Raw genomic sequence first — 22,182 nt, forward strand, 5'->3', positions numbered from 1 at the left:
TACAGCTTTGTCAACCGCAGAAACAGGTCTCTTGCAGTTGGAAAAATGGGTGAATCCGGGAGCTGAAATGTGAATTTATTATAGTTTCGGTGTTTTCAGCTCTGTCAGTAACAAAAAAACGGGTACTGCCGTTGCATTTAAAGGAAAAAGGTAAATCTGGTAGCTGTGATGCCAATAATGTATATTTATGATCTCAATCATGGTCAAAATATGTGACTTAAGGAATTTGAACATTTTGTTGAGGGAATTTCAATAACAGTTATTGAAAACTAAGGGGTTGAATGGTTAGATCTTGGAATTTTAAAAGTGTAAGAAAAGTGAAATGGGCCAGTGAGAGCAGCTGGTGGCCACCCAATCCAAATCCATCATTTTTATTCCTGGATGAGTGGGTGGGACACCTGGCGCCGGTTGTTTAGGGGAAAGCCACCACAAGGAGAGACGAGAAGCAATTAGAGGAGATTCATTGGATGCTCGTGATTGATTGAGGGCAGCGAGGTACAGCATTTTTGTATGAATGTGGACAAGTCCCCTGCCCAGGACTCTCCCACAATCCCTGCTTTACACGCGTCCTCGCTCATGTGCTTTTTATGTCCCTCGGTTTCCCTTCTGCTTCCCCTCGCTTGGGTGACTTCCATATGCCTGCCTGCCTGCCTGCCTCCCCTTTGCCTGCTTTTATCCTCGTCACTTGCCAACCAAACCCAATCCCCAAATGGCACAATTTCACATCAAATTATTAGGAAAAACGAGGGGTCGGTAGACAAAATAGCCCTGTAGGTTGGGGTCCAGGCCTTATTTATGCTACACCAATATTTTGTTGGTGGACAAGGCACCGACCTCCACCTCCAGGCAGGCCACAGACCATCGCTGCAGCTTCAAAAGTCTGTTCGGGTGCAGATCCAGCCGAGTATTTTGTTGTTTCTTTTTGGGTCTTTCGAAGAAGCGGAGAAGAAAGCAATCTGCGGGTGCCCACAAGCTCAAAATCATTACCGCAGCTTGAAAAATCATCACAGCCTATGATTCAGGTTGTCCTGTTGCAGAGATCTCGTTTTCAATTTGGCTTTTGCGAAAGCAGAGAGATTAGATATATAAGTGGAGAAAACAGTCCTGCTTCCCTACAAGCCCACGATGAGTATTGCAGCCTGAAAAAACTATGGCTGTTAGAGCCGGTGTCATATGGCGGGAGCTCGCAGGAGGATTCTTGTTGCAGAGATCTTGTTTCTAATTAGGTTTCTGAGGAAGCAGAGAGTGTCAGGCTGAGAAAACAACCCAAGGAGCTTGGAAATCATATTGTTTCAAGTCAGTTGATTTTGTGCAGAGGCCACCGAGCAAGCAGAGAGCAGAGGAATATACGATTACCAGCTCTAGAAATTTGATGGAAATTCGGTCTCTGCATAATGCCCACATGTTTGAAGCGGTTTGATTTCATTATGGGATTGATTTCATTGCTATAATCTCCTTGAAGGAGATCGATTTTCATCTGATTTGCAGTAGGATACAGACGGGTAATCAATCAATAAGGGGACGGTTATGGATGATATCACTGCACCCACGAATAGATCAAGCAGTGACGGAACATTGAATATCAATCACCATACTGAACACCAGGTAGTTACTGCAGCCAGGAGGCGCAGAATGGAAATCACGTGCCTCAAAGTTGTTGCCAACGCTGGGAACCAGAATGTCGAGCCTGTGAGTAAGCGTTCACGCCCTTGTTCTGAAGATGTGAAGCCTTCCTCTTCTTCCTTTCATGTCCTAACCATAACCTCCTCCTCCTCCTCCTCCTTCCAACCTCTGGTAGATGATGACGAAGGAGAAGGAGAGTGCATCCCTATATTTAAGAACGATAATATTTTTGAACTCCCAATTTGTCCTTCTTTGCAGCAGGATATGTTATTATCCTCAACAACGGTAGACAATGGTTTGGCGACCAGCGAGGTGGAGGAGCCGGAGGCGGAATCATCAACAGCACTTTCCAATACAAGCATCACAACCAAGTCCCCTCAGTTTGGTTCTGATGAGAGCTCTGGAGAAATTTGCAGCATGCCTATACATAACAACTGTAGCATAGGGTCCAATTGTTCTGATTCTGAAATAAATGGAGCAAAATCTCCTCCCGAGCCTCAATCTGTTACCAATACATTAGCCTCTCCCCAGGAGGAGTCGTCTGTTGCTGGCACTTTAGAACAAGAGCTTTTAAACAATTTGGATCTGCAATCTATGCAATCTGTCACTGAAATTATTGCCTTAGCCGGTGGGGATTCTGCAGATCTAGCGTCTGTGGTGTCACTGCCTGGAACCAGTGGAGGAGAAAGTGGAGGAAATGGATCTGGAATGAACAGCAGCTGTGTTGCCGATAATCGCATCCTTCCCTGGGGATGTGCTTCCATTTGTGGCAGGAGGGCAGAGATGGAGGATGCCATGGCAGCCGTGCCGGAATTTCTATCTGTTCCCTGTGGAACTGTGGGTGGGTGTATTGCCTGTGGCTCACGGAATTCCAATGAAAGCTCTGCACTTCATTTCTTTGGTGTATATGATGGACATGGAGGTTCCCAGGTTGGTTTATGCGAAACTTTTGTTTTTTGGAATATATTTGTTAAGGATTGGTTTGTGATGCTTCAAAAACGCTTGCAAGAAGTAAGCCCCTTGTTTTTAAGTATGTCTTGCTAGAACTAGAGATTTATTGAGACAAGCCTGCAAGAAGCAAGCCCACTTGTATTTAAGTTATATTGAAATAGTTAATGTTCCTGTAGGCTGCCAATTTCTGCAAAGATCGCCTTCATCATGCTCTTGTTGAGGAGTTTGAGGTGGCAATGAATGTTGAGAACCTTAGCACCAATGGAAATGGAGAAAACAATTGGCAAATAAAGTGGGAGAGGGCTTTTGCTGACTGTTTCCACAAAGTTGATGTGGAGGTTGGAGGGGGAATCTTCAGAAGAGATAGTAAGGGAGAGGTGGTGGTTGCGGAAGATAGTGCAGACCGAATAGCTCCTGAAACTGTTGGATCTACAGCTGTAGTTGCAGTTGTGGGGGCCTGCCAGATTATTGTTTCCAACTGCGGAGATTCGAGAGCTGTTTTATCTCGTGGAGGCAGGGCTTTTGCACTTTCTGTTGATCATAAAGTAATGCTCTGTTTTGCTATGTATTTGTTATGGTGGTCTTCTTGTTGCATCAATTCAGATTCTGTAACCTATACACCTGACTGATACAACGTGATGCAGCCTGATAGGGAGGATGAACTGGCAAGGATTGAGGGTGCAGGAGGCAAGGTTATAAACTGGAATGGCTATCGTATTTTTGGAGTGCTTGCCATGTCAAGGGCCCTTGGTATAGCATTATTGTTGTTGTTATCATTAGTATGTTGTTATTTCTATCTGCGTTTGATTCAATGTTTTGTTATAGGTTAGAGATCTCATGGAGAGTTTCTATTCCATCTCTTCGTCTCTTACTGTTTAGTTTCAATTCATCCAGGTGACTATTATCTGAAGCCATATGTCATTCCCGACCCTGAAGTCACATTCACACAACGAACAGAAGATGATGAATTCTTGGTACTGGCAAGTGACGGACTGTGGGATGTGCTGACAAACGAGGAGGTCTGTGAGGCAGTTCGAAGGCGCTTTGCTCGTGGACATGGTAGCAATGCAAATTCCTCAGCCCAAGCAGCAGCTGAATATCTCTCTAAATTAGCTCTCCATCGCAATAGCCGTGATAATGTCACAGTGGTGGTGGTGGATTTGAGGGCAAGGAAGAGACCTGAACCAACAAATTGAAAACTGCTTATGAATATGCGCTGTTCAGCAATTAGGATGTCTGTGTTGTTTTATTTGCAGACAGCCCTTGGTGTTTTACTGGATTGGAAGATTTAACCTAGTCACTCCATTTTGGAAATGCCATTGGAGATGATGGTTTTACCCTGGATGATCAGCTTTTGAAGTTCTGCCAACCATTTCTGTATTATAGGATGTTCTTGGCTCATGCTAAAATGAATTGGCCAAAAAAATATGGCCAATCTAGTCTAACAGCTGTCTCTGCAATTATTGGCTGTCTGAATTATGTCCAATCTAAGCTAACAGCACTTTGCCCATGATTGTTTGTTTGAAAAAAGTGATCCCTGATTATATTAGTTGTAGAGGAATCCCACAGAACTTTCACAATGACTTGCAGGTTCTAGCGGATCCATTTACCTTCATTTAAGATTTTCATTTGTCAGTAGAACCTTCCAAGGCGAAGCAACTCTGTAAGCCAATACTAGTACCTTGGAGACTAACATTGACCCACAATATCAGAACTGATGGAATAACACTTCTCCGTTTCATGACCTCGACGGCTGTCCTTGCATTGTGCGGTTTAAAGACAGGAGCCTTCCTATTTTAGGCTGTGAATTTTTAACAGCTAACGGATGACATTATTGGCAGAATATTTCAAAGCAGTTGTAAAAAAGCACAATATTCCATTCTATTAGATTCTCCTTTATCTTGGAACTCTGTCATCTATGGAATGTATCAGGCAGATCTCATTATGTTTATACCTCAAAAAAGTCTCTTGGTTTTTCACTAGTAACATTCAAACCACAATATCAAGTAAATTAATGGTTTTCATGCGATCAGTGGGCCATTGGCAGGTCAATGCCACTTGTGACGAGGTAATTTCTACAGAAGGCATGTAAAGCTAACTAGAGCTTCAGAGTTCAAAGTTTAATAAAATTACTGTGTATGGACATTTGATGAGTTGATGATACCAATGTTAATAAAAGAGGGATACTGAATGCACACTTCAGCATCACACTTGCAGCCTGCTTCAAGATCCTTTGCCATGATGTTGCTTGATGAAAGTATTGATTGCTTCAAGGTATATACTAGCTACAACGAATTTTGACAGCGTTGTCATACAAAATAACATAATTTTTTAAAGAAAATTCTTGATACACAACCCTAAATAACAACTTTGAAAAAAACAAGAAAGGGATTCTATTAATGTCCTGACTCAAATGACCAAAATAGGCCAATGCACTGTAACAACACAAGCAGCATACAACCAACATAAAATCTAATAAACTCAACTAAAATAAAATATAAATCTTTTCAATGTTTTACATTTGATCTTCCTACTATGTCGCTTTATTTTTTGTTTCATTAAATTGATTTCCCTGCCTAATTATTCCCCCTTTATTCCATTATTTTTACAACAGACTAATCCTTCTAATTGTCACCAAATTATTGAATTCTGCAACAAATCTTTGAATTGGTAGTTAAAATATTTGAATCGTAGATGTAAGAAGGGGTTAGTTCTTGAAGCGACGACTTTGGAAAAGAAAAAGAGGTATTCTGTTCATGTCCAGGCTCCATAAATGAGCAAAATTGGTCAGTGCGCTGTAAAAACACCAGCAGCATGAAATCTAATAAATTTAACTGAACTAAATACAAATCTGTTTTAATGTTTACACTTGACTATCCTGCTCTGCTTCTCTAGTTTTTGTTTGTTAAATTGATTTATCTGCCCATTTGTTCTCCCTTTCATTATTTTTACAACAAATTAATCTCTTTAACCTACTAAATCTCACCAATTTTTTTAATTCTGCAACTAAGTTTGTAGTTAAATTTTTTTCAATCTTAAAATGCAGTAAGGCGAGTTCTTGAAAGTTGAAACAGTTTCAATGAAATGTAGCAGAACATACCGCCATATGATTGAAAAGCCTTACGGAGGAAGCTTCAATCTGTTGGAGAATAAGATGCCAAGGGTTTGGAAGACATTTAGAAAGGACAAGTCCCAAACTTGAGGATTCTTATGCAGCTGCTAAATGGGATCAAAGTATGTAGATGTGTTGGTCATTATAACCCCTAGTCTGGAGGACTGACAAGTACTTCAATTAGTGAATGCGTAGAAGCTTAAGAGAAGTTGATACGGATTACGAAACAAAGAACAGAAAGTCCGAATTGTCTTTAGATTTTAGAGTGTTTAAAGGGCTGAGTATTAATTCCCACGCTAACGAGTTCAGCTCCTTGCAGTGACATCAGATTTGGCAGGGCCTGGATCCCCTATTGGTGAAGAAGATTCCTTTGATAGCCTGGCGACAGCTTCAGTACTTGAGAAAGAGATGAGAAATTGGCATCTTAATGTTGAATGCGGTAGTCTGTGTATCGGATAGGTACGGAGCAAAATTTTTGAATGACATTTTACTATAACACGGGAAAATCTACAATGACAGTTGTCAAACTAGAAGTGGGACCTTGCGGTTAAGGTAGGTTGAATTAGCTGGAGATAACCAGCCATATATTGGGTATTTAATGTCTTCAGAGCAGCACGCCACTTAGCCCGATAACACGGGAGCGGGCAAATATTATTTAATGCCGAATTTGCCCGCTCCCGTGTTATCGCGTTAAGTCGCGTGCTGCTCTGAGGGCATCAAATACCCAATATATGGCTGGTTAGCCCTTCCCGGTTGAATTTAGCATACTGCAGTTGTCAAACCAGCAGTGGGGGCTTAATTGTTATTGGTGAATGCAGTGGGGACCTAATTGTTATTGGTGAATGCAGGTTGGTTTGTCACTGTTATTTAAGGACACTGGAGCACTAAAATGGAGTCGTCTTTAGTGTGATTTTTTGGACATTCCGGTGCCGGAATCCGGTGGAAAAATTTGAGGTGAGATCTTGATATGTGTTATTTAAACTAGTTTTGACTGTATATGTGGATTCAGGACCCTGGAAAACCCTTAGGGAACTTCGATTGCATAGGATTACCCATCAAACTTGTGATTTCAATAATTACCCATCAAACTTGTGATTTCAATAAATTCCTGCCCGATTTTAGAGAAATTAGACCAGCGAAACCTACTGTAAAAGCTTCCAAAAAATCGCACTAAGAACAACCCTCACTAAAATAATAATCTGCCAAGTTTTAAAAAAAGACAAACTTTCACTCCTGTCAAATGTCTCTTCCTTTTAGTCATTAACATGTTTCGTTACATATTTTGTTATATTTAAAAAAGACAAACTTTTAGCAAAACAAATTTGTGAAAACAAATTTTTATCATAAATTTATGTATAACTTTATATATAACTTTATTAATCACTTTACAATTGACAAACTTTAAGGAAATTTGGAAAAGGATGCAGAAGTGTAGGAAAAAGTGTTGGAATTGGATAAATTGCGAGTGAAAAATTGATTGCATTTGAAAGCTGATCGAATAACATAACATAGATAGTGACGAAAAGGAATTTGTATAGAAACTATATAAATTCTGTGGAATTCAGTGCCTATGTCAGGTTAGTGTTACACTCCACACATTACCCAATTGAAGCCTGTCTTAGCAACAATGACAAGTAGAAGATGATCACCGACAACGTTTGAAAATGTATTGAATATGCCAACCATTGATGTGCAGGGACCCTACTCCATTGTGCAATATGCCTTAGACCAAGACTCTAGGAACAAGCATAGGGTGCCATCTCCATTTCTATTTATTTTTTCTTGTAAATATGAGTACATATTATAAAGCTTTTAGGCCCAATAAAAGAAGATGACGTATAAAGTTATATATTTTTGAGGGAATATTTAATTTGTGATATAAAATGTTGAATTTAATTAACTATTAAAATGTGAAATTTGTTAGAGTTTTTAGAAATGTTTATTTTTAGAAAAAAAAGAAAGGGTAGCTTGCTAAAAATTTAGAAATTTAGAGCTTAATTTTTTTTAGATTTGACAATAAGATTTTTTTTTTAATAATTTTTTGGAATTTGGGTTGTGACATGTTAAAAATATTTCAGTTGTTTCCCAATAGTTAATTTAGTCATTATGTATCAAGGACCATGCAAATCATGATTTTTTGGGTTTCAAATGGGATTCAACTTATAAATGAGAGTTTTTTACTTGGATTTGAGTCTCCATCTTGTGTATTATTCTTGTACACAACATGTGCCTAAAAATCAATCATTGGTATCTTTTGATGGTTATAATTTTAAATCCTTTAGTCTAATCCTACTTGCAATCATTTCACCAAGACTATAACCCTTATAGGTTGAGTTTAAGGAATATATTATTTCATCCTAAACTCTTTTAATAACAACCATGCTTGAGTTCGTTATGTTGGTCTTGACTTTGAAGCCTTGTAAACTCTTCCAAATTCTTGTGATTCAAAAAGAGTCAATATATAATTTGTTATGCTTTTGGGTAATTTTTAAGGTAAGAATCATTATTGTGGACTTGTAGGGGCCAATTTTAAGACCAATCCTTGAATCCACTAAGGAAGCCCAAAATGAATAATTAGCCATTTAAGGGTTTCAAAACATACTTTTTGGGGTAAGAAAGAGGAGTTATTAACATAGTAGACGGCCCTAGGGATAATGCACATATATAGCTTCAAAATGAGCTATCGTACTCTTCAAATGGAGTTCATATGGAAAAGATATATATGGCCTTTGGAATTTGACCTATGCTTTGACCATCATAGTGACAATTTGTTGACACATCAATGGTCATTATTCACATATGCATAGCTAGTTTTGTGTGGGTTTAGAGAATATTTTAAAGAGTCCAAAACTATAATGGCAGTTGGAAGTTAGAGAATGTGAAAACCCTATTGCTAACCATAACGGTTAAACCCTAAGTTGATAATGGAAGAAACAAAGTTCCATTTCAATTGAATGGTTTTTTTTCTATAGTTTTATGGTTTTACTAGTGTAGAGCAGTGAGATATTAGAGAAAAATAGAGGAAGAAGAGAACCCTAAGTAACCTATCATAGGGTACAATGTATACTTCCTCTATAATTAACTAATCTTTCTCTGCATCTTGCATGGTAAAATAAATAATTAAAAGAGCAATACAATCCTTATTTCTTGCCTAATTTTTCACCCTCTTGGGTTTCTCCAAGTTAGATGTTGTCTTCAATGTGTTAAAGTTACACTGTTTTTTAATAGTGTAGTCATGTTCTTATTTTTTCAATTTCTTTTAGTGTTTTAAGCATCATGCTTCTAATGCCATAACTTAATAAAAATGCTCACTGCATAGTATGATATAATATGGTTGCACTTACACTATCATTTTATGATGAGCTACCTTGTGGAATATCCCCAACAATTTACAAATCACACACACACACACACACACACACACATATATATATATATATATATATATATATTTATTTTTATTTTTTTTCCTCTGGAAAAATCACTGTATATTTCATTAAAATTATGTCCAAAATAATTACATATAGAGTCTGAATATATTCAGATGCATCATCAAAAAAAAAAACAGTTTGTCGCACTACCACGCAGGGTATGCTATCTGTTCGCTGCTCTTGCTGTTCATTTAAAATTTATAACAAAATTTGCAGAGATATTTCTATAGAGTGCTATCAAAAAGCTGTCAAAAAAGTTTAGTCTAGTGATCTATATGCTGATCCAGGGTTGGGTATCCTGGATCTATATAAGGTCTGTGATAAAACTTCTGCTCCTGCTGATCAGTGATCTCTGTAATCTCCCATAGACCTCTATCCATCAACGATGCCTCCTTGGAAAGTTTGTCGGCACCCTCATTATGTTCCCTGTATATATGAGAGATGTTAATATGATTAAAAGCAGCTTTGAATTGGAGTGCTTCTTGTAATATAGCGCTGAGAGTGTGTGTGTGACAAGTAGCAGTGCCATTTATCCAATTTACAATAATCTGTGAGTCTCCATAAATATTTATGCTCATGCAGTGATGCCTCAGTGCAAAATGAAGAAGGTGACGGAGTGTAATTAGCTCGGCGAAATTATTGGTGCCAACCCCCAGGCCAGCCTTGATTTTGTATAGGTGATTTTCAGATGTATGAAGTATGAAACCGCCTCCACAACTTTGCTGAGTTGCGGCTCCGTCAAAATATGCCCACGGCATGCTAGTGTCTAAGGGAGGATGCGGAGTAGGCTGTCTTGTAGATGGCGGGGGAGGGTCGGGCAATTCCTGGAGGGCCGCCACAATACTAGTTTCAAGCAGCGTCCAGTGGATTGGCTCCTCTTTGAAGATGGCTTTATTTCGGGATTTCCATAATGCCCAGTTTACTATGATTGGTAGATTTATCATTTTCGATCCCCTGTGTTTCTTATCCCATGCTGTCCAGGCATGTTTAATGTTTGGTCCCTCCCAGGCTCCTTCGAAGTTGATGTGTGATTTTATGTTCCGCCACAGTTCTACAGTAGCTTGACAGTTCAGAAATATATGCTCTATAGATTCCGAATCCTCCTTACAAAAGACACATCGGGATGGTCCGTGGATGGCTCTTTTCATGAGTTGGTCGCAGGTGGGGACTTTGTTCCTGAGGATGCACCAATAAAATAGCTTCGATCGCGGGGAGGCAGTCAATTTCCATATATGCTGCCACCAAGATTCAAGAGCCTCAGGCTTTCTGTGATCAATGAGATGTAAATAGCCTTCCTTGGGGGTGTAGGCGCCGTGGTCAGCGAGGTGCCAGATGAGTTCATCCGGGCCCTCTGTAATTCTGATATGAGCTTCCATTAAAGCTTCTCGGTACTGTTCCCATACCGCATGCCATCTCCTCGGGATATTCAGAAGATCAGCCGATTTCCATGCTTGCTGAAAGATGTCTGTGTGTGCTGGGTCTGCAATCTGTGAAAAGACCTTTATGTTACGAGCTGAAAGGAAAGCGATAAGGTCATGAGGGAGAGTGTGTCTGCCACCACTGCCCGACCAGGGGTCAAGACCAATTCTAGCACTGTTACCATCTCTGATTCGCCAAACAATGTTATCCCTGATGAGAGGTAAGGAGTGCAGAAGGGCCTTCCAGATCGATGATATTCCAACTTTATTCCAGGTCGGCAGCCTAGCCCAGTCACTGATGTTGAGGGGCCAGATATATTTGTGGAAAACTATGCTAGTCCAAAGGCTGTGGGTGGTCAGAAGAGCCCAACCCATTTTGCCAGCCAGTGCTTTTGCAAATAATGGGAGCTCCTTCAGTCCCCATCCGCCCCACTTCTTTGGAAGAGTAATCTTATTCCAGCCTATCCAAGCAAATGTTCGTTTGTCTTGATTTCCAGCCCACAAGTATCGGTTACACAATTGTTGTATCTTGGCCAAGATGTTCCTTGGAATCCATGCCAGGGCCATCCAAAATACTGGGGTGGCTTCGAGCACCGCTTTGATTAAAATCAGCCTTCCTGCCCTAGAGAGGTATCTGTAACTCCAGCATGTGATCCTTTTTTCGATCTTCGATACCAGCCAAGCCCAGTCAGCAATCTTCTGGCTCTTGGGTTTAATCCAGTATCCCAGGTATTTTAGCCCTCTGTCTATTTGCTGAGTATTATAGGGGAAGACCGTCCGAGCAATATGAGCTTCATTTACAGAGGTACCTACCAGAGAGATAGACGATTTCGCTCGGTTCACTTCCATGCCCGTTGCTTTAGTGAAGAGATTCAGAATGCGGGAGAAATTGGTCGAGTCCTGTACACTTCCATCCAGAAGAATTAAGACATCATCTACAAACAATAGATGAGTAAGGAAACAGATGTCTGATATCTTGAGGCCTCTGATGGATCCTTCCCTGGATGCCGAGATGAGGAGGCAGCTGAGAGCTTCAATGACCAAGAGAAAAAGCAAGGGTGAAAGGGGGCAGCCCTGGCGCAGTCCTCTTTCAGAGTGAAAGAAGTGCGAGGCAGATCCATTAATCAGAATACTGAAGGTGGGGGTAGTGATGCAAGCCATAATCCAGTTGATAAGAGAGAGGGGGAAACCGATGTGGATGAGGATCATTTTTAAGTATAGCCAGCTGACTCTGTCAAAAGCCTTTGAAAGATCGATTTTCAGCAGGATGCATTTGAGATGCTTTGTCCAAATGGAGTGGATTGCTTCTTGAGCCGAGCTTATAGCTTCATGGATCTGTCTGTTTTCCAGAAAGGCAAATTGTTGAGGAGATATGTGTCTGGAAAGAATGGGCTTGATTCGATTGGCTATGATCTTAGATATGATCTTATACAGCACATTGCAGAGGGAGATGGGACGGAAATCATCAAATGAGGAAGGGTTGTCAACCTTTGGGATGAGGGCAATGAAAGTTGAATTAATCGCATGATAGATACTCCCCGATGTCCTGCTTTCCTCCACTACTTTAAGAATATCACCTCCCAGGAGTTCAAAGAAGGCCGAGTAGAATTCAATGGTCCAGCCATCTGGACCCGGGCTCTTTTCCTTTTTGAACCACTTTATAGTGCTCTCCAATTCTGCCATAGTGACCGGTGCTTCCAGATCCTCTGAATCATCTGCCTCTACAAATCTGGGGAGATGTGTGGCTACATTGATGATCTCGGCCAGATTTGTACCTCCAGGGCTCTTATATAGATTTCTGAAGTGTGTAGTACCCAAATTTGATAGCTTGTTGAAAGTGTCTGCCCTGCCCCCCTCGGGAAGTGGGAGATTCCAGATGGTGTTTGCCACTTTCCTTCCTTTGGCGAAATTATGGAAAAATCTGGAGTTTTCATCTCCTGCTTTCAGCCATGTAGCCCTGCTACGAAGTCTGGTAGCTTCCTCTCTTCCCTTAAGAATAGCCTTCTTCTGATTTTCCAGGTCCACCAGTCGCATCTTGTCATCTTGAGTTAAGAACCCCAGATTTCTCTCATCCAGGAGACCCTTCAGATCTTCCTCTACCTTGCATAGCTGTTCATCTTCTTGCTTTTTCTTCTCTTTTGCCCAATTGATCACGATGTGCTTCAGCTCAGTAAGATTTTTAACAAATCCCCTTGCCATCGAATTTTCTCTTTCAATGGGGTGAGCTCTCCAGAAAGATGTGATCAGGTTTGTGAAATTCTGATCTTGAAGCCACATATGGTTGAATTTGTAGGGGGCTTTTGGTTTCTGTTCCGGACCCCGAATTTCCAAGGCTATTGGAGAGTGATCGGAGATGCCCCCATTGCTAACCCACTGTTTGTAGGAGTGCAGTCGATGAATCAAGGGGCTCTTGATAAGGAATCTATCTAACCTTCTGGCTAATGCCGCCTCCCCTGTTCTTCTGTTCCTCCATGTAGGCTGAAGCTTCTGCATAGGGACGTCGATGAGATCATGTTGTTCCATTAACTGGCTCATGAGATTTGTGATGGGATCAATTTGGGCCCCCTCACCCCATGACTCCCTGAACCCCAAGGAGAAGTTTAGGTCTCCCCCGATAATGATGTTGTCGCCCGCTAGGAGACTGCTGCTAAGGATGTTTCTCCAGAAGTGCTCCCTATGATGACAAGGTCCGTAGATATTGAGGATTCTAATGGGGAGACCGAGTTCAATTGAGAAAATGTCTGCTCCAAGGAAACCCTGACCCCCCAGGAGGATACCAGCTTGATGGTAGCGGGGTTGTAACCAAATGCGATCCCCCCTGATCTGCCCATGGCATCCAAGGCAGTATAGTTCCATTTAGCCCCAATAGAGGCTAGTGCAAGGGTGCATGCATCTGCCGTTCCAAGGGTTTCTTGTAACAGAATAATATCCGGAGATTCGACCTCAAAAAGTCGTTTGAGGGCCAGCTTTTTTGGGGCGCTGGCCAGTCCCCTACAATTGAAGGAGATGTATTTCATGGGGGGCCATGCTGAGGGGGGTTTGTGGCTCTAAGGACCCCTACGATGGTGGCTTGGCGCCCAGCCGCAACTTCGGCTCCAGCAAGTCTAATGGCTTTGTTGAGATTTGATTTACGCCCTCGGGTCAGAGGGATACCAGGTTCAATGGGGACAATTCCAAGCCCAGCCACATGATCAGAGGTCTCCAACCGGGGGGCCCGAGGTCTAAGAGAGTAGGGATGAGTTGAAATCGGTCGGGACGATGGGGGCGAAGGAGGCGGGGATGAGAAGGGAAGCGAAGGCGGAGCAGTGGACGACGACAGAGGAGGAGTGGGAATGTTACATTGAACCATGGTGCAAACAAATGCATGATCATGCATAAATGAGATATCAGAAGATGAAGTAATAGGGAAAGAAGGGGTACCCGAGACTTTTGCTGCTGCCTCTGCTGCCCGAGCCCTGGTCAATGGGGGAGAAGGCGGAACATTCTGATGCTGGAACGCTTCCGCAAGTGGTCCGCGCTGAACCTCGCTGATCTTGGGCGCCAGAGGGGAAGTAAAGGGGGCACTAATCCGCGGCGATCGAGGAATAATGGAGGGAGCCCTGCCTGAGTTCGATTTGGCCTGAGTTGACGGTCCATCCAGGCATATCACTAGCGGGCAATCCTTGTATACATGGCCAATTTGGTGACACCGATTACATCTGAAGGGAACTCCTTCATAATCCAATATCTGAGATCTGCTGAAGTTGCCCCATCTCAAGGTCATTTTACCCTCTAGCCCTTCTCTGGTATCCAGGTAGACCAAGATTCTAGCAATGATCATCTCATTTTTCTCCACATATGATCGATCATGGTCTAAGTAAGTTCCCAGTGCATTCCCAATCTTGATAAAAGCCTCTTCAGTCCAATATTGAAGAGGTAATCCCGGCAGTCGAACCCAGAGAGGTCCCGCACCAAGCTGTTCGCGCTCCGGGTCGAACAGAGGGCTCCATCGCTTCAGGAGTACAGGAGCCAATTCTATGTGCCAGTACTGGGCTAATACTGTATTCGTGTGTTCCTCCTTGGTGAAGTGAAGTGAGAACCAGCCACGGGGGAGCTTCTGAACAGTTGGCAATTCCGAAAACATTTCACCCCAGATTTCTTTAACCCAGGATTTGAGCCTTTCCGCCGTGAAGATACGACCTCGGACGTGGCCTACCAGAGTTGTTCGGGCCAGAGCCATTGTTCCTGCAAAATCGGTTGGGTCACCAATGGAAACCGATATGTCTTTCGATGTTTCTCTTATGCACTTCGTCTTTTTCGATCGAGGCCCGGTGGGGTGGTCGTCCAATGGATTTGATGTTGACACCCTAGGAGAGGGATTTACTGCCTGTGGAATTAGGGCAGGCGTGCTAAAGCTGCCCGAAGTCTTGTGCTCTGTGGAACCCAATTGTGATGATGCCGAAACCCTAATTTCTCCTTGCTGTATCGTCGAACCTGAACCTGGGTGATCCACAGCTGGTGTCTGAGGGGGGGGGACTACATCCCTGATTTCCCCAAATTCCGCAACCGGGTGGGGATGATTTGTAACAGAGGGAGGAAATTCTTCTGCCCTAGCAAGAGGCGGATCGGTGAGAGCAATACAGTGGGGCGGCGAGGGGAAATTTAGGGCAAAATCCTCAGGCGGGAAGGATGAAAGAAGTATAGCAGAACCAGGTGAGAGAGGAGGAGCCTCCAGTGCGGGCTGAATGGGCGGAGGGTTCGAAGGTATACCCGGAAGCGAATGATGCGAGATAGTAAAATCTGCAACTGGTTCGGGGCGGGGTCTAGGGTTTCCGAAAATAGCGAAACCGTCAAGTGGGTCCGCCGAATAATCAACCAGCTCCATATCCCCGTCAATCTCCTCGTGAAACTCCATCCCGGTCAACTGTAGTGAAACCGCCTTCGTTGTCAGCTGTCGGAAACCCACTATTCCAGCGATCCTTCCCTCAACCCTCGTTCTGTCGCTGTCCGGTCGGTGAGCTCCCCGATGGTCCTGCGGCTCCCTTTTGATAACCCTATCACCTTTTCGAAAACCTCGTGACCGCGCACCCGTCCTTCCGCGAGACTGTAGCTCCTGCGGCTATCCTAGCCCTATGGAATAGTTGTAGGATTCATAAATCAACACAAACAAGGTGAGAAAACAACCTCAAGCAACAACTATAGTAGATTATTATTATTATCATCATCATCTAATTTTAAGGTCATGGCTAAGCCAGACATCAAGTTGGTGTATGAGACCCCCTTGTTTGTGGGACAAGGGAACCACCTTCACGCAACGATTTGACTGCTAAGTCTACAAAGGCATACATACTCTACCCCCCTCCGGTTTTGAACCTGTGACCTCTTAGGAAGATAATCATGAAGACATTTTGGAAGATGAATCAAAGGCAAGAATTGTGAGATAAGAAGTGAAAATTACTAACATATCCAATAAAATGATAGTGTTAATGTTATAATTAGATGTTAATTTCAAGCTCTTTGAGGATTAAGTTAGCTCTAGTGGAAATTTTCTTTTAGGGAAATCCTTGTTATAACTTTATTTCATCATCCTTGACTTAAGATGCTAATTAAACTTGATGAAAGAATTATTTGTAATTTCCCTCATGATTTTGCATTTTCTAGTGTCTCTTTTGGACAATCCCCATTATGCTTATGCCATGGTGTTGGACAACACATGGTCACCCATGTCTTTCCTTGATGCAATCCATAGGTACCCTCAAAGTGAATCAAAGATATATTTAATATGTCCAAAATGTATAGGTTTTTAATGATTAGCATAGGAGTCATACACTTATATGTCTTTGATTTTGATCCTAAACCATCTAAGTTGATTTCTATAAGTATAAATATATGGCTTGTGGATAGGAGGGACTAGCTTAGTTATCTCTTAAAAGACTAGGTGAAGGCTTTGCTCCCAATATCTCTGCTCTAAGAGAAACCCTATATATTTCTTTACAAATTTGGTTTATATTCCTTAGGGAATGATGCCAAGGTATCACTTTAAACTAAAATTTCTTTGTTTATGGATCAATGCTCTTTAGACCTTCCTGAGAGATTTGTTATCCCTCTTGCTCATAGTCAGAATTCTACATGTGGGTGTGATGGTGATTGAATTCAACCTAAAATTCAAACACTTAATTGCACTCAGTTTTTGTTCGGAACCTCACTTCAAGTGGAACTTCAAATTACACATCATTCCAAGATCCGTATGATTCTTACTAATTTGGATATTTCCCCAGCTTACTAGCAATCTAGATATCTTACACTGAAATATCGCTAGTTACTCTCGATACCTTTTCCTTTGAATGAAAAATCAAAATATCCAATGATCCAGGTCATCAATATGTTGCACACTTCACAAGGCTCAGATATATTTTGGCTTTGATATCTCTTTGGGCATGTACTTCAAAATCTTTCTCTTGTTGTGACTTGTAGGGGGGTCCGCCGAGAATGACTTATGGTTTAGATATGAATTTTGATCTGGATATGATTCTCCCTTATAAAAATTTTTGTGGGGACCACCCCAGATACCTTCCTGTCCCACTCATACACTTCTATTGAGAAATTCGAGAATCCAACTCATATGTGCACACTTTGGTGAGGCCTGGATATGGTATGATCTAGATATCTTTTAGTGCATGAACCTCGACATCCAAATCTTTGTTAAAATTTGATGTGGCACAACTACAAATGACTTGAAGTTTATCCATGGTTTCAATCCAAATCTAGTTAGAAGATACACTATAAACACCTTGTGAAAATTCCTTGAAATGCAATAACTTGAAATATTTCTTTTAACTAATAAATAATTATGCAGTTTATTTTGTTTACGACAAAGTCACGAAATATTCATACTGCAATTTCTTCACCAAATAAAATATTGTAGAAGCAAAAATAGGAACTAAGAAATGCTAGCACACACACACAAAAAAATGACACTTATTTTTGGACAATTGTCCTCGAAAAAACCCAATGTGGGAAAACTGGTGCAACAACTGAGGGTTTTATTATTATGGAGTAGTGAATTATGAGTACAATAAATTTAGATTTTTGACTGGCTATCCAATCTGAGAGAAATACTAGTAAAATTTCCTAAGGGAATTTACCCTCCTCTCCAAGCAATCCTGACTATTGATGACCTCTGAAAAGAAACTTGTCCAAACCCTCTGCGCAGGGCCTGCATCACCTCTGCGTAGCCTAGCACACGCTCAACCTAGAACTGATGCTAATCAAGTCATCCTTTCTACTGTTGACTGGAAAAGTGTTTGTCCTCCATCCTGGAAAATCCTCCCAACCTCTGGAAACTGAAATGACGTTCTCTCAAGCAAACTCAAACTTCTCCCTAAAGCAACCGCACATACCTTGCACTACTTCCAAGAGAAATAATTCAACATCCTCTCTTGCGTCTTAAGAACTGGAAAATTGTTATGCTCTTAACCTGCAAAGCAATACCCAAACATAGAATTTGCGAAGAAAAGATACCGAGAACACAGAATATGCGAAGAAAAGATACCCAGAGCACAGAATAGCGATGATTTTATTATTCAGAGAGAAATGTTCACAGGCCTCTTCGAGGGGGCAACCTCCAATAGAGCAGAGCTCGATCACAAAAACAAGACACGATACTCCTCGCAGGGAGTCTTTATCCTTTATATATGACTCATACATCCAATACCACGGGCCAATACCGTGGGTTTTATTAGTACCATCTATCTAATACTACCGCCCATTTACCATCTATCTAATACTACCGCCCATTTGCAACTAACTGTGGTCCCGTCATTAATTGCGGGTTAACCACTTACAAATATTAATATGGGCTTTATTGACTCTTGACTATGACGTGATCCCATGACATAAATAAGGGGGTTAGGGTGGGACCCTAACATGCCCTCCCCCTTAAGACTAGCCTTGTCCTCAAGGCTGAAGCTGCGGAAACTGCTGAAGAATAGTGGCTGGTTCCCAAGTTGCATCTTCCGGAGAGGTGTCTTTCCATTTGACGAGGACCTCCTTAATCATGCAGCCGCGCAGGTGCTTGTCTCAGGTGTCTAGAACCTGTTCAGGTTGAAGCCAGATTGACCCTTCTTCGTCTAACTCAGGTAGACTGGTTTGAACTCGGCAATTGTTCCCAATCACTTTCTTGAGGCACGATACATGGAAAACTGGATGGATTTTTGCCGTAGGTGGCAAAGCCAACTTGTAAGCTACTTCTCCAATGCGCTGAAGTACTTGGTATGGTCCGTAGAATTTTGGAGCGAGCTTTTGACAACCATTATCTTTGAGTGATGTTTGCTTATATGGTTGCAGCCTCAAAAAGACCTGATCCCCTTCTTGAAATTGGCGCTCTGAGCGATGTTGGTCGGCCTGTTGCTTCATGCGGTTCTGAGCTTGATGAAGATTCTCGCGAAGGTGGGCGAGCATGGTTGCGCGGTGTTGTAGGAGTTGATCCACTGCTTGTACTTTGGAGCATCCCTTGAGATAAGAAGTAGGGGAAGGCGGAAGTTGACCATATACTGCTTCATAGGGAGTCATTTTGGTGGTAGCATGATAGTTGGTGTTATACCACCATTCAGCCAGAGGTAACCACTGTGCCCAAAGGTGTTGCTTTTCTGAAGTGAAACATCTAAGGTAGGTTTCTAGACATTTGTTGACAGCTTCGGTTTGACCATCTGTTTGCGGATGATATGAAGTACTGAGTTTGAGTTGAGTGCCTTGTAGTTTGAAGAGTTCCTGCCAAAAATTGCTGGTGAAGATCGGGTCGCGATCGTACACTATTGAAGTGGGCATGCCATGTAATTTGAAGATCTGATCCATGAAAGTTTGAGCAACCAAGGTTGGTGTAAATGGGTGGGGTAGGGCGCAGAAATGAGCATACTTCGACAGTTGGTCCACAACCACCATGATGACTGACTTGTTCCCTGACTTTGGAAGACCTGTAATGAAATCCATAGAAACCTCCGTCCAAATTGAGGCCGGAATGGGCAATGGTTGTAAGGTGCCTGGTGTGTTGACGATTTCCCCTTTGTGGCGTTGACAGACATCACATTCGGCTACGAAAGTAAGGACGTCCTTTTTCATGCCTGTCCAAAAGAATGATCTTCTGGTGCGAGCATACGTCTTCTGAAAGCCCGAATGTCCTGCAATGGGAGATGAGTGCAATTCTGCCAAAAGGCGACTTTTGAGGGTAGACGTTGGTGATATGACGACTCTGTCCTTGTAGCGAAGAATATCATTCTGCCACGAGTAGCCCGTGCTGGAATTAGGATCTACCTGCAATTGAGAAATGAGTTGGGAGAGCCCTGGGTGTGAAAACCATTCCCTGCGAGCCTCTTCAATCCAGTCTGGAATGGGAAGGGAAATTGCGAGCAGAGTACTTTCCTCCTCAAATTGGCGCGATAATGCATCTGCTACCCTGTTGTCTTTCCCTTTCTTGTAAATGATCTCATAATCATATCCCAACATTTTGGCTAACCATTTGTTTTGTTGTGGGGACGATAGGCGTTGCTCCAAAAAATATTTAAGACTGTGATGATCTGTGCGGATTTGGAAACGTCGCCCCAATAAGTAAGGTCGCCAGGTCTCGACTGCATGTAATATGGCCATCATTTCCTTCTCGTAGGTAGATTGGCCCAGATTCCTCCCACTGAGTTGTTGGCTTGTGTAGGCCAATGGTCGCCCTTCCTGCATTAAGACCGCCCCAATACCTGTACCCGAAGCATCACTTTCAATGACAAAGGATTTGGTGAAGTCAGGTAGTGCTAAGACTGGAGTGGTACACATGGCGTTTTTTAGCGCGGTAAATGCCTGTTGTGCTTCCTCGGTCCAGAAGAAGGAATTTTTCTTTAGGAGTTGAGTGAGGGGCTTTGCTATGCGGCCAAAGTTGCGGACAAATTTACGATAATAGCCTGTGAGACCCAAAAATCCTCGCAAGCTCTTCAAAGTCTTAGGTTGAGGCCATTCTTGCATTGCCTGGATCTTTTTGGGGTCCACCTTGACACCTTCACGCCCCACAATGTGGCCCAAATACTCAACTTCTTCCATGCCAAACGCACACTTAGACATTTTGACAAATAATTTATGCTTGCGGAGCAGTTGCAAGAGTAGATCTACATGCTGAAGATGTGCCGCCCAGGTGCCACTATAGATGAGAATGTCATCAAAGAAGACAAGAACAAATTTTCTGAGATATGGTTTGAGGATGTGATTCATAAGACTCTGAAAAGTAGAAGGGGCATTACAGAGACCAAATGGCATGACCAGGAACTCATAATGGCCTTCATGAGTTCTGAAAGCCGTCTTGGGAATGTCGACTTCCTTCATGCGAATTTGGTGGTAGCCGGAGCGAAGATCCAACTTGGTGAAGAATTGAGCCCCATTGAGTTCGTCCAGCAAATCGTCAACCACCGAATGGGAAATTTATCTTTGACTGTCAACTTGTTGAGGGCCCTGAAGTCGGGACACATCCTCCACTCACCATCTTTCTTGAGGACCATGACCACTGGGGATGAATAAGGACTAATGCTGGGACGAATGACACCTGCTTCCAACAATTCCTTGATGATTTTTTCTATTTCATTCTTTTGAGTGAACGGATATCGGTATGGCCGCACATTTGGGGGTTGAGCCCCTGGAACCAAGGTGATGCTATGATCATGTTCCCCTCGCGAGGGTGGAAGCTCATGAGGCTTGTCAAAGACCGTCCGATGGGTATTTAAAATCTGCTGCATCTCAGGATGAATTGGCAGAGGTCTGGTTTCAACTACCTGGATGGCATTAAATTGCGCTACCACTCCATGATGACCCTTTTTTAACAATTTTTCCATCCGATGTGAGCTGATGACCGAGGGGGCTCCTGCCTGGAGGCCACGGAGGGTATGTGTGGAGTTGTTCTGCTTAAAACTCATATATAACTCCTAGAAATCCATTGTGATTGGCCCAAGGGTGCGGAGCCATTCAGCACCTAGGACAATGTCGCATCCCCCCATGTGTATGGCAAACATGTGGGTTTTCAAATGATAATCCCCCATTTGAAGTTTGACATTTTCACAGCGGCCTTCACATTTCATTGTGCCCCCATCTGCAATTTGGACTTGGAAGTTAGAAACTGCCCTTACAAAACAGTGCGCTGCTTCGACGATTTTTTGATGGATGAAATTATGGGTACTTCCACTATCAATCAGGACTATTACTGGGCGATGTTTAAGAAAACCCCTGATTTTGAGAGTTTGAGGGGAAGAGATTCCTGCCAACGCATTGAGCGAAATAACTGGGTCGTCAGATACAATCTCCTTTTGGCTGTCTTCTTCGATCGCCTCCGATTCCTCAAGAGGTGGATCTTCCTCGGTGGAGCTGTAGTCAGTGGCATCTATTTGAAAAAACTTGGGCTCCTTGCATTTATGACCAGGGGAATATTTTTCATCACAGTAGTAACATAGTCCTTGCTTCCTTCTTTCGGCCATTTCCTGAGGTGACACCTTTTGGACCTTAAGTGTCTGAGTCGTGGTGTGAGCTTGTGGGGAACGACCTTTAGTGGGGAAATTGGGGCGGCTGTATTGGGCTGTTATGGCACGTTCCACCTTACGAGCTACCTGGCAAGCCTCTGTCCATGTGGGAGGGTGGTGGAGTAAAA

At 42.6% G+C, this 22,182-nt stretch overlaps 1 protein-coding gene across 4 annotated transcripts; it reads left to right on the forward strand.

Moving 5' to 3' along the window:
- Window positions 1-619: 619 nt before the first annotated feature.
- On the forward strand, window positions 620-4,735 carry LOC149262006 (protein phosphatase 2C 50-like). Of its 4 annotated transcripts, none has more exons than XM_089423205.1 (5): window positions 621-1,689; window positions 1,882-2,553; window positions 2,751-3,119; window positions 3,219-3,324; window positions 3,469-4,735. In XM_089423205.1, the coding sequence occupies exons 1-5, from the start codon at window positions 1,528-1,530 to the stop codon at window positions 3,768-3,770; spliced, it is 1,611 nt and encodes a 536-aa protein (XP_089279331.1). In that variant the 5' UTR covers window positions 621-1,527; the 3' UTR covers window positions 3,771-4,735. The 4 variants fall into 4 exon arrangements, with proteins under 4 accessions (XP_089279326.1, XP_089279331.1, XP_089279338.1 ...); XM_089423212.1 differs by having other exon boundaries at window positions 1,885-2,553; XM_089423217.1 differs by having other exon boundaries at window positions 1,556-1,693.
- The last annotated feature ends 17,447 nt before the right edge of the window (window positions 4,736-22,182 follow it).

Source organism: Pinus tabuliformis, chromosome 6, assembly GCF_031772625.1.
Source record: "Pinus tabuliformis cultivar Carrire ecotype Pingquan chromosome 6, CPIR1, whole genome shotgun sequence".
NCBI lineage: Eukaryota > Viridiplantae > Streptophyta > Pinopsida > Pinales > Pinaceae > Pinus > Pinus tabuliformis.

Coding starts and splice junctions, on each gene's coding strand:
- LOC149262006 (XM_089423200.1), top strand. CDS start 1,528: ATGGATGATATCACTGCACCCACGAATAGATCAAGCAGTGACGGAACA. Junction 3,120..3,218: donor CACTTTCTGTTGATCATAAA/GTAATGCTCTGT, acceptor AACGTGATGCAG/CCTGATAGGGAGGATGAACT. Junction 3,325..3,468: donor TGCCATGTCAAGGGCCCTTG/GTATAGCATTAT, acceptor CAATTCATCCAG/GTGACTATTATCTGAAGCCA.